Source organism: Astatotilapia calliptera, chromosome 7 (genome assembly GCF_900246225.1).
Source record: "Astatotilapia calliptera chromosome 7, fAstCal1.2, whole genome shotgun sequence".
Taxonomy (NCBI): domain Eukaryota; kingdom Metazoa; phylum Chordata; class Actinopteri; order Cichliformes; family Cichlidae; genus Astatotilapia; species Astatotilapia calliptera.
Window position 1 is genome coordinate 42,228,408 of NC_039308.1, and position 13,118 is coordinate 42,241,525.

The 13,118-nt window shown below is 39.6% G+C and overlaps 1 protein-coding gene across 2 annotated transcripts in view; it reads left to right on the forward strand.

Annotated features, from left to right (window-relative positions):
• The window catches only part of LOC113026274 (synaptic vesicle glycoprotein 2B-like), a 52,616-nt gene that overhangs the window by 9,894 nt on the left and 29,604 nt on the right, over window positions 1-13,118 (forward strand). For both annotated transcript variants that reach the window (XM_026174852.1, XM_026174853.1), the window contains 6 exons: window positions 1,090-1,270; window positions 3,880-4,031; window positions 6,690-6,823; window positions 7,067-7,156; window positions 10,560-10,673; window positions 12,912-13,000. In XM_026174852.1, the coding sequence (XP_026030637.1) occupies window positions 1,090-1,270; window positions 3,880-4,031; window positions 6,690-6,823; window positions 7,067-7,156; window positions 10,560-10,673; window positions 12,912-13,000 (760 nt within the window). The remainder of the gene's footprint in view (window positions 1-1,089; window positions 1,271-3,879; window positions 4,032-6,689; window positions 6,824-7,066; window positions 7,157-10,559; window positions 10,674-12,911; window positions 13,001-13,118) is intronic.

Sequence of the window (13,118 nt, forward strand, 5' to 3'; positions counted from 1 at the left end):
GTCAATTTACACAAATGTAATGTAATGAGATGCTGCTTAGTGATGGTGGTAACTCTCATTGATGAGAATGACAATCAATAAACGCTCGAATCAACAAGTGATATAGATAATCGAATCGGAATTGCTAAATTCTTATCAGTTCCCATCCTTATCCCCCACTGGTCACAGCATATGGCTGCTGCCTGAGCCTGGTTCTGCCAGAGGTTTCATAACATCAGAAATGATGTTTCCTGTTAAAAGAGAGTTTTTCTTTTTTTCCCTGATGTCTGAATTTTAAGGTTTTCTATTTATTAATGTAGGGTGCTTACCTTCCAATATAAAGCACATTAAGGCGACTGCTGTTGTGATTTAGTGTTTTATAAATAAAACTGAATTGAATTGCCAAGGTTTGATCGAAACCGATATTGTCTGTTCGTGTTCAGAATCAGTAGAGTGACACACCAATTCTTTTTGTACTGACCTTGAAAAAAGCATATGGGTGCTGCCCAGGTGTCCCTGGACCTTTGTGAAACAGATATTTTACACGTGGTGTAAAATATCTGATGATGAGTCACAGTTATCCTGTGTTGCATGGCCATCTGTACACTGGTTTAAAATATTGTCAGCATGCCAATCTGGCACCAATCAGTGTTAAATGCTTGCCTAAGGCTAAAGCAATCTGCTCATGAAAGTCCATACCAAACAAGGTAAAGAAGGAATTTGATTTCATATATTTCTGCAGAGCATGTTTGATAATAGGTGTGTCATGGTAGAGTGTGATGAAGTGAGGAAAAAGCAAAAAAGTGATCCGTTTATTTAGGCTGGTATAAATCCATGGGAAAGAAAACAAAACCAAATTTAAGAGAAAGTTAAATAAATAAGTTGGGAACAAACAGCCAGAATACACAGTGAAGACACAAGCAAACGACAAACTGAGGCTTTAGATATACACAGACACAAAAGGCAATCAGGGAGGAGTAGAAACACCAGGGTAACAGAGATGAAACCAATCAGATGTGGTTTTGATTTTGAGTATATTGAGGTTTTGCAACATATCCTTAGTATTAAATAATTTGATATGGCATCCTCTATTACTTCTTCTTTGTGCAGGTCTCATCGTTTTCCTGAGCATGATGGTGGGAGCATTTCTGTGGGGAGGACTGGCAGACAAAGTTGGCCGTCGGCAATGTCTGATTCTGGCATTATCTATAAACTGTATCTTCGCATTTATGTCTTCCTTAGCTCAGGGTTACAGCTTCTTTCTCTTCTTCAGACTTCTTTCTGGCATTGGGTAATGCACACACACACACACACACACACACACACACACACACACACACACACACACACACACACACACACACACACACACACACACACACACACCTACAGGGCAGTGGACACTCTTTCAATGATGAGATGTAATCATTATGCAAATGTACTGTTTATAAGGGGGAAACCTGCAGTCAGCTGAAACTGAAGAAGTCACCTGATGATGATGAAATGTTTCTCCTACTGAAAACGCTACATCCAGATGCACAGAACCAACTTTCTGGGACTTTGATTCTAAAAGCTTTGATTCTTACATTTTCAAGCATCAGAGTCCAACAAAGTTACATTGGCTTCAAAGACAGTTTCACTGATGCTGGTTAACAGGAGCTAACAGCAGCGTTACCAACAGTTCAGCATATCCTCAACAACTCACCTCAGTAATGCTCTCATCAGCCGAATTGAGCTTGTCTGACTCTCTGACTGTCGGACTCCTTTCACACAGTTTTAAAGCCTTTTTCAAAGTAAATTAGGGTGGATGCTTTTTACCCCACATTAACAGCTGAGGTAAACAGTGGACTGACAGCCATCCAGAGATAGGGATGGCTGTTGGATCTAGAGCTGGTCCAGACAGCAGCAGAAACACACTAAACAGCCTTATAAGCTAAAGTGTAAATGTAATATTTTGGTCTCTCTTAGTTAACTAAAACACATTTGTCCTATAGCAGCTACCATAGTGAAGATTATCAACTGAAGCTGGAGTAAAACACACCTTAGTTGCCTGGAATCTCCTCAACCCAAGTGCAGAACATTTTTTTACACAGTGTAGAAATAAATGAGGTTCCATATTGAGCCAAATTGCATTCACATGGGACACATTTGTTTTCAATGTTTTTCTTATAATGGTCATGGCTATCTTTTCTAATTTAGCCAAGACAAGTGTGTTTTCTGTCAAATTAAGTTAAATTAAGTTTGCAGTTGCTGTGCTTTAACTTACGAAGGTGTCAAAATGGTGTAATTTAGGTCATTGGGTTAAAAACAATACACGTAAAAGACTTAAAAGTGTTTGAGAAAGAGATCTGGATTGTACTCTTGATGAGGGAGCATGGAATTCAATTATTTCTGAAAATGGGCTTTAAATCAGGGAGGCTAGAGGTAAATTTATCCGATATAAAATTCTCAGCAGGTACTATTACATACCAACAAGGCTTCATAAAATGTGCATGAGTAAAGATGACGTGTTGGAAATGCCAAGAAGCAAAAGGATGCTTTGTGGGAATGTCCAGTGGTCTTCCCAATATGGGAAATTGTTTTAAAATACATGGATGTAAATTACAGAAATCACCAAGATTGTGCCTACTGGGGGACAGGGGTGAGGTGCCACATCTAGATAAAGTGACACGTGTTCATCTTATTTTAACACCATTGAAAGAATCTCAACCCTGAATGTGTGGAGGGAGAGAATGACTGAAAATGTGGCATGTGGGAAAATGCTGGGAAGACTGAGCAGCAAAACACAGATTCTAGTAGAACAATGGGACAGTTTTTGTTTGTATGTATCTACAGCATCCGGGTAAGTTATAGTTTGGATCAAGTGTCTTGTGTGTGCAACAATAATCAAGCACTGGTTGATCCCTCTGGTGTCTCTCCTGGAATTTCTAAATATGAACTTCTTAGATCAAATCTTCTGAACTGCTCATCTGACAGGAGACAAAGGGAAGAACCACTTATCTATTCGGAACAACCCATTGTGGCGTCTAGTCACCGTTGTTCACATCTATCACCCGATGTCCAGCTACATCCTGTTATCCTCTCTCTTACTTTTCTACATACACGATTTAAAACAAAGTTGAAACTTTAAAATCACTTCATTACATTTTCTTCTTTTCTATGTTGTCGTGTAACATGACTTCTTAGTAATTCCCATTTGAACATTCAGTTACATATGGATGCACTTCACTTCATGTTTCATTCATTTTATCCAATTTCACTTCAATTAGATTTATCGGTAGCTCATTCTTACATGAACATCCATCTGCACATCTTTTTATTTCAAATGCTTGGGAATACTTTTTCTCTTCAAAACTCTGTAAATATAATTTATTTTATTAAATCATACACCTCAAAGTCAAGAATTATTTTAGAGTTACCTTAGAGTCAGACAACCCACCCCAATCTTCTTACATACACATATACGCACATAACCTCCAAGGACACAGTCTCCACACGGTCTCTCACCACACGACTTGCATCCATGTTCCATTACAGTGATGTTGGTCATGTTTCCAGACTGACAGCACTTCAACTCCAGTGACGCTGAAGGAGGCCAAACTGAATTCTGGGGTGGCAGTGCCATCAAATGTCACCTTGTTGCGGTTTAGAATGTGATACAAATTTCAAATGAACTCTTGTTGCCTCCAAGAAAACGTCGGCTTTGCTCAGAATATCTTTACACATCTTTGCTCTGTGATTTTCAGTGGACGTTTTCTAAAACACAACCTGCTTTTGTGTAGCATCTGTTTTCTTCATTTTTTTGCTCTGGGGGAATATAATAATCTTTAAAATAATGTTGTGGCTGATTATTATTTAAATAATAATCCTTACTATCTTCTTTTCTGTCTTTGCTCTCAGTATTGGTGGCACAGCACCGATCGTGTACTCGTACTTCTCAGAGTTTCTTCAGATGAACAAGAGAGGAGAGCATCTGTCCTGGTTGTGTATGTTCTGGATGATTGGTGGGATCTATGCTTCATTCACTGCCTGGGGAATTATACCCAGATATGGTAAGACAGTTTTAAAAATGAAAAAGGATACTTTACATTCTTGCTTGTGAGCAATACTGACCAGTGAGTGCATTCACACCTTTGGTGGATGTGGTTTAGGAGAAAATGGAGCTAGACTTCTTATTGAAGAGCTGTGGTTCAGCCCCTTACTATGCCAGTCTACATGCCACGTATATTTTTAAATACTGGTTGCAACCTTTGAATAAGAGTGGAAAAATATTGATATATTCATTGCTCTTTAGATAGATTTTTGACACATTTGTGAATACAGTGGGGCAAAAAAGTATTTAGTCAGCCACCGATTGTGCAAGTTCCCCCACCTAAAATGATGACAGAGGTCAGTAATTTGCACCAGAGGTACACTTCAACTGTGAGAGACAGAATGTGAAAAAAAAATCCATGAATCCACATGGTAGGATTTGTAAAGAATTTATTCGTAAATCAGGGTGGAAAATAAGTATTTGGTCAATAATAAAAATACAACTCAATACTTTGTAACATAACCTTTGTTGGCAATAACAGAGGTCAAACGTTTACTATAGGTCTTTACCAGGTTTGCACACACAGTATCTGGTATTTTGGCCCATTCCTCCATGCAGATCTTCTCGAGAGCAGTGATGTTTTGGGGCTGTCGCCGAGCAACACGGACTTTCAACTCCCGCCACAGATTTTCTATGGGGTTGAGGTCTGGAGACTGGCTAGGCCACTCCAGGACTTTCAAATGCTTCTTACGGAGCCACTCCTTTGTTGCCCGGGCGGTGTGTTTTGGATCATTGTCATGTTGGAAGACCCAGCCTCGTTTCATCTTCAAAGTTCTCACTGATGGAAGGAGGTTTTGGCTCAAAATCTCACGATACATGGCCCCATTCATTCTGTCCTTAACACGGATCAGTCGTCCTGTCCCCTTGGCAGAAAAACAGCCCCATAGCATGATGTTTCCACCCCCATGCTTCACAGTAGGTATGGTGTTCTTGGGATGCAACTCAGTATTCTTCGTCCTCCAAACACGACGAGTTGAGTTTATACCAAAAAGTTCTACTTTGGTTTCATCTGACCACATGACATTCTCCCAATCCTCTGCTGTATCATCCATGTGCTCTCTGGCAAACTTCAGACGGGCCTGGACATGCACTGGCTTCAGCAGCGGAACACGTCTGGCACTGCGGGATTTGATTCCCTGCCGTTGTAGTGTGTTACTGATGGTGACCTTTGTTACTTTGGTCCCAGCTCTCTGCAGGTCATTCACCAGGTCCCCCCGTGTGGTTCTGGGATCTTTGCTCACCGTTCTCATGATCATTTTGACCCCACGGGATGAGATCTTGCGTGGAGCCCCAGATCGAGGGAGATTATCAGTGGTCTTGTATGTCTTCCATTTTCTGATGATTGCTCCCACAGTTGATTTTTTCACACCAAGCTGCTTGCCTATTGTAGATTCACTCTTCCCAGTCTGGTGCAGGTCTACAATACTTTTCCTGGTGTCCTTCGAAAGCTCTTTGGTCTTGGCCATGGCGGAGTTTGGAGTCTGACTGTTTGAGGCTGTGGACAGGTGTCTTTTATACAGATGATGAGTTCAAACAGGTGCCATTCATACAGGTAACGAGTGGGGGACAGAAAAGCTTCTTACAGAGGACGTTACAGGTCTGTGAGAGCCAGAGATTTTCCTTGTTTGAGGTGACCAAATACTTATTTTCCACCCTGATTTACGAATAAATTCTTTACAAATCCTACCATGTGGATTCATGGATTTTTTTTTCACATTCTGTCTCTCACAGTTGAAGTGTACCTCTGGTGCAAATTACTGACCTCTGTCATCATTTTAAGTGGGGGAACTTGCACAATCGGTGGCTGACTAAATACTTTTTTGCCCCACTGTAGATAGTTATGAATCTATTCACAACTATCTATTCAATAGTGAATCAGTTGTTTTTTTTGTCAGCCATAAAAAGCTAATCAGTTGTAACTTTTGCTGCCCTCTTGGCCAGGTCTCCTTTGGAAAGACATTTTAATCTCAATGAGACTTTTTATTTATAGAATAATGAAGATGGATGAAATTAATCTCAGTGACCTCAACCTCATTGTTAGAGGTGCAACCTGTTAAGTCTTACATATCAGCAGCACAGTAGTGCAGTGGTTAGCATTATGGCTAGTACTTGTTAAGAGAACTATCCCAGTGACAAGGCACTGTGCTACTAAAGGTGCAATAGGAGTCTCTATTTTGAATGGCTCTACAATTTCACACCAATACGATTCTGTAGGTTATGGCTTTCTGCAGGTTTTTAGTGCTGGGGCTCATTCAAACCTCAAAGTAATGCACAACGTTATCCTGTAGTTTTTGAGTTGAGCTAGCTGTTGAAAAACAAACCAAAACAAAAGATTTCCTCTGTTCTGTCTGGACTAAATACCCTGAACAGTCTCAGCTGCAAATACATACAATTACAGTAAACTCAGAGAGGAAACATGCATCATTTACCACCTGCATTGCTTAATGCTGCTCTGAATCACTGTTTATGATACATTTCTACTTCTGACAGTTTGAAGTAAAACCTTAGTATTTTTCTCAAAACTTGTAAACAGTGATTTGTGTGTGTGTGTGTGTGTGTGTGTGTGTGTGTGTGTGTGTGTGTGTGTGTGTGTGTGTGTGTGTGTGTGTGTGTGTAGGCTGGGGCTTCAGTATGGGCACAGAATTTCAGTTCCACGCTTGGCGAGTGTTCGTCCTGGTTGCGGCTCTCCCTGCAATTGCTTCTCTGGTTGGACTTACCTTTATGCCCGAGAGCCCACGTTTCCTCCTGGAGGTGAGACTGTTAGCATAGTGTTTCTTTGTACACCTGCCTGCAAAGTGTACACATGTGGAAAGAACATAGCTGGCATAGTTGTTAATCAATTTAAAAGAGACGATGAAAGTGTTTTTGGAGATCACCGAGATAGTTCACATTCACTATAGATGAACACTGACAAAAGTTTTTTTTTCTTTGTAACGTTTTTCCATGGCTGTGTGTAAGTTTGAATACCTCTGCCTGTGTTTGTTTATGGAGCAGAATGGCAAACATGATGACGCGTGGATGATCCTAAAACAGGTCCATGACACTAACTGGAGAGCCAAGGGGCAGCCGGAAAAAGTCTTCACTGTAAGTAAATGATTTTAATTAATAATAATGATTCTTATTGCACTTTCGAATAAACTGATTTTCTTATTTGATGGTAACTTTTTAAATGTTTATTTTCAACAATAAAACGAAACCGCTCAAGGATAACTAACAGCTTACGGCACGCATTAATGTTAAGTGAAGATTTTCACTTTTTTATAAGTGTCATATCTGAATTTACCTTTACTTACCCATGCACTGACACGTAAATATATTGCTCTAGTGAGATATTCAGTAACACAGTCATTATTCTGGTACTGTCATGGTTTCCTGCTTCTTTTTTTTTGCGTCTAAAGAGACATCTGTGGCTTTTAATTTGTTGATGGAGCAATAATCTATTATATTTATCAATCTGCTTGTATTATTGGCTGAGTGTCTGCCCTTGATAAAAAGAAAAAACTGTTTGGTCAGAATATTTTGTGAATGGAGTGATTTTTTTCTAGCTGAATGGGAGCATAGGATCTTTGCCGGGTTTAAGTATTAGACTAATGATGTTTGTAGATAGCGTCTAATCGTTCTGAATTTGAGTGACCATTCTGAAAAAAGTAGGAGCCGGTGTAGGCCAAAATTCTTTGTAAAATTATGCTGAAAACTATCTTGACCTGGGGCTTTATTTCTCATGAGATGCTGTTGGGCTTCATCATTCAGACATTGAAAGCGGTGAATCCAGACACACAATCTGTTCTTCAGTTTTAGATTAGATGAGATAGATTAGATTAGATTAGATTAGATTAGATTAGATTAGATAGATTAGATTAGATTAGATTAGATTAGATTAGATTAGATAGATTAGATTAGATGAGATAGATTAGATTAGATTAGATTAGATTAGATAGATTAGATTAGATGAGATAGATTAGATTAGATTAGATTAGATTAGATTAGATTAGATAGATTAGATTAGATGAGATAGATTAGATTAGATTAGATTAGATTAGATAGATTAGATTAGATGAGATAGATTAGATTAGATTAGATTAGATTAGATTAGATTAGATAGATTAGATTAGCTGAGATAGATTAGATTAGATTAGATGAGATAGAGCTTTATTAACCCATCTGGTGGGTTTCTCTGGGAAATTCAGCTTCCAGTTGCAGAACACCAACAGAAGTTGCATATTACAGAGTTAGAATATCAAATAAAGGGGAATGAGGGAGTGCGAACATAAGTATAAAAATATAGCATATATACACAAATATAAATACTAGTGCTGTCAGCGTTAAGCTTGTTAAAATGATGTTAACGCCATAAACGCATTATTGCCCCGTACGTGGGGCTGCACAATGCTAATGCATTGATGAGCTAACCACGCTAACACGTTGACTCCGTGCAGCCCCACGCACGGGACGATCCGCGTTAATGAGCTAACGGAGATTTGTCACGTTAATGCGGTTATGGCGTTAACGTCATTTTAACAAGATTAGCGCTGACAGCACTAATAAATACAGAATATATCATAGAAATAAATAGGAATACTAGTGAAATATACTCATTAAAGAGATGTAGACAGCCAAAGTCTAATGCACATTTCAACAATTGCAAGACTATTGCACAGTGATTATTGCACAGTGAAAAAACACTACAGCTTAGTCGCCCTCCTTTATCCTCCTGTTTCCCCTCACTCTCCCCTCCAGCGAGGAGTTAAACAGTTTGATGGCATGTGGGACAAAGGAGTTTTTAAGTCTGTTGGTCCAAGATTTTGGGAGGAGCAACCTGTTGCTGAGCAGACTCCTCTGGTTGTTTATGACCATATGCAGAGGATGCCCAACTTTCTCCATAATGTCCTGCAGTTTCTTCAATCCTCTGCTCTGCCACTGTCACCAGAGTGTCCAGCTTCATGCCAACCACAGAGCCCGCCTTCCTGATTAGTTTTTTCAGTCTGGATGAGTCCTTCTTTACTGTGCTGCTCCTCCAGCACACCACAGCATAGAATAGTACTCCTGCAACCACCAATCGGTAAAACATCCTCAGGAGCTTCCTGCAGATGTTGAAAGACCTCAGTCTCCTGAGGACGTACAGGTGCTGCATGTTGCATGACCAATGCAGTTTGTTGTCCACCCACAATCCAAGGTACTTGTACTTGTTGACCACCTCCACCTCCTCTCCCTCTATCTGAACTGGCAGTGAACCTGGTCTGGACCTCCTGATGTCCACAACCAGTTCCTTGGTCTTTGAGGTGTTGAGTTGCAGGTGGTTTGTGCGACTCCGTGTAACAAAGTTCCTCACCAGCCTCCTGTACTCCTCTTCCTAATCACCCCAGATACACCCCATGATGGCTGTGTTGTCTGCAAACTTCTGAAGGCATGATTCAGAGTTGTAGCAGAAGTCAGAGGTGTACAGGGTGAAGAGAAGAGGGGACAGCACAGTTCCCTGTGGTGCCGCAGGTTAGAGCCCAGATAAATGCCACACTCAGTTCCAGTAGCACTCATCTCTACATCAACTGTTCAGAGGAGACTGTGTTAATCAGGATTTTATGGTCAAATAGCTGCTAAGAAACCACTACTAAGGAAAAGCAACAAGCAGCATAGATCTGTTTGGGCCAAGAAACACAAGGAATGGACATTAGACCAGTGGAAATCTGTGCTTTGGTCTGATGAGTCCAAATTTAAGATCTTTGGTTCCATCCACCGTGTCTTTGTGTGATGCAGAAAAGGTCTCTACATGCATGATTCCCACCATGAAGCATGGAAGAAGAGGTGTGATGGTGCTTTGCTAGTGACACTGTTGGGGATTTATTGAAAATTGAAGACACACTGAGCCAGCATGGCTATCACACATCCTGTGCAACATGCCATCCCATCCTGTTTGCGTTTAGTTGGTCCATCATTTATTTTTCAACAGGACAGTGACCCCAAACACACCTCCAGACTGAGTAAGGGCTATTTGACCAAGAAGGAGAGAGATGGAGTGCTGCGCCAGATGGCCTCCACAGTCACCTGACCTAAAACCAATCAAGACGGAGATGGACCGCAGAGTGAAGACAAAAGCGTCAGTGCTCAGCATCTCTGGGAACTCCTTCAAGACTGTTGGAAAATCATTTCAAGTGATGACCTCATGAAGCTCATCGAGAGAATGCCAAGAGTGTGCAAAGCAGTAATCAAAGCAAAGGGGGGCTGTTTTGAGGAATCTGAAATATAAAAAATGTTTTGAGTTATTTCACGCTTTTTTATTTAATAAATAATTCCACGTGTTCATTTGTAGTTTTACAGTGTATATAGTCATGAAAATAAAGAAAAAGCATTAAATGAGGAGAGAGAAACCAAGTCTGTTCTGCTATAAATTTATGTATAAAGTAAAGTAAATACACCTAATTCTGTTATGTTAAGAAAAAGCTACTTCGCAGTGTTTTTCAAAAAGTTTCCCGTTTTTTATTTTATTTTATAGGTGGTGCACATCAAGACACCGAAAACAACTGAAGACGGTTTTTTCGAGGTTCAGAGTGCAACAAGAACACCTGTACAACGATGGGCTGTACGCTCACTGACACTCTGTAAACTGGTATGTAGGAACACAGACTGGAGCACCATCTCTAGCTCAGAATCTGGCTTGGACTTATTTTGTATTATTGTAGGTTTTTTACCTTACAATATAAGGTGCCTATTGTGATTTGGCGCTATAAAAATAAAATTGAATTTACTGAGGGGTCAGAGAAGGGTGAATGTGGGTTTGTCCTAGTTAAATGTTATGTTCCCCTAGATAGTTCAAGGGATGTCAAGAAATAACAATAAAACTCTCCAGGTTGAAAGTGTCAAAGGACATGACACAAATGAATTTATTATTGTTATTTTTATTACTTTAATTATTTATTTGTTAATAACTTAACTAAAAGAGACAGAAGCTACTATCACCACCAACAAGGAAGAACACAAAACACGTAGTTTGGTCAAAACAATTATAAATGATCAAAACACACTCTTCTCCGCTGACTAGGAGGAAAGTTACAAGCAAACAGCACACACTATAAAGAGGATGACACTCTGGCACCAGAGCTCGAATTTGCTTGACACAAACCTCCAGTGTTAATTTTGACAGAAAATTTTGACTAAAAATTTTTATTAAACATAATTTACACATCTTAAGTCTTTTAGTTTAGTTATACTTTTAGTAGACTAAATCTAAAGTTGATTTAATAGACTAAAATATAAAGTGTAAAAGTTTGTCATGTTTTTACTGGTGAGAGTTGATCCACATGGTTTAAAAAGAGTCTTTTTTCACACCTGTAGTGTTTACTCCATTCAAATGGGACTCTGCTGTATTCTCCCATTTGGTGAAGTTTGTTTGTGCAGGTGTTCAGTTCAGTTCAAACATTTCAAACATGTGCCTTCACAATCATTACAAAATATCATTCCATTATTTGTTTGAAAAGGAGTAGGCAGAAGTATTTACTTATTTGTCCCTACCCCCTCAAGTTTTACCTCTCATTCATTTAATTTTTTTAAGTCTTAAATTAAACAAACAACATATGAAACAAAAGTAAAGCAAAACAAAACAAAACATACATAAATCAAAAACAAGAAATTAGCACCACAGTATAGTTTCTTTCATGTGAAAAATACAGAATGTGTATATTTGCAGATACACAAGTTATGGAAAAACAAACAAACCAAAACAAAAAAACAAACAAACAAAAAAACACAGTAAATACAGTGTGGACCAAAATAACCACACCGAGATCCTTTGGATAGGCTGGTCTCGGTACGGTTAAAAAAAACCCCTCCAGAGCAGTTTGTTTAATGTCTGAGCATGTGCTGACCCCGATCCGAGCCAACTATCATGTGTGTTGCAGGTTTGAGCTAAAAAAACATCCTGCTGTATGCTTTGTATTCTCAATGCGGGAACTATAGTTGTGTCTCTACGGGCTAGCAGCTAGCCATGAAATAACTATAAATTCTCTGTGTTCAGCAGTACAAAACACTGCACTTTCTTCCTGTACTTACTTTTGTTTCTCTTTCCCCAAACACATCAGGCCAATGAGTTTACTGAACATTAGTGTGTGGTTTGTAATTATGGATTTTGGCTTATTTGGAGTTCAATTGGATTTTTTGTTGTGTGAAAACGAAACAAACCAAGACAAAAGCTACAAGTTTACAAACTCATTAACTGATTCAGACCAGAGTAAATGAGCTACAGGTGTGTGTGGCCGAGGAGTGGGTTCAGGGTGTACATGAGGCTGTGGTTGGCTTGTATGCGTGCAGATCCTGCTCCACCAAAACCTGGTTGGGCCCTGGGCATTGTTGGAGGAAGAGTGGGTAAAGGTTAGGTGTCGGAAATGCATTCCTGCCCGTGCACTGTTGGCTCTGGGTCCATTGTGTAACTGGCGCCACCAACATTAACAGGACGATTACATTAGAGCCTCTTATTACGTGCTTTGTTTGGGTTTCCAGCAATCAGAATCAGAGAAATTGTATTAATCCCAGATGGAATTTTTTTTTAAAAGATTTCGGGTCATACTCGAACTCAGGCTGTCCACTCTCAGCCATGCAAGATACATGCTCATCCGACTGCGTTTGATCATCAAAATTTTCTTTTTTGAAAAAGTGGAAATGGGTTAACAAAAATGTGGAAAAGCAAGTGGTGCTGAAAACAAGCTCCACATTCCTTGTCTTCAGTCGCCACTTATAAAGCAATTAGGTCATGTGAGGGAAAACTTCCTTGCTTTGGAAACAAAGCAGTCAGTGGTAATAAATAAAAACTGCATGGTTCTAGGCTCATTCTGTGTTTGTATATGTAAACCAGGTGTTGAGGAACGTGGCATCTCTCCTTTCTGCAGAGCTGAGATTTGCTACACTCTTCATGGCTGTCATCTGGTTCTGCATGGCTTTCAGGTAAGTTCCCAATTTCAATTCAACTTTTGATTCAATTTTATTTATATGCTGCCAAATCACAACAACAGTTGCCTCAAAGCACTTTATATTGTACGGTAAAGACCTAAAAATAAAAGGG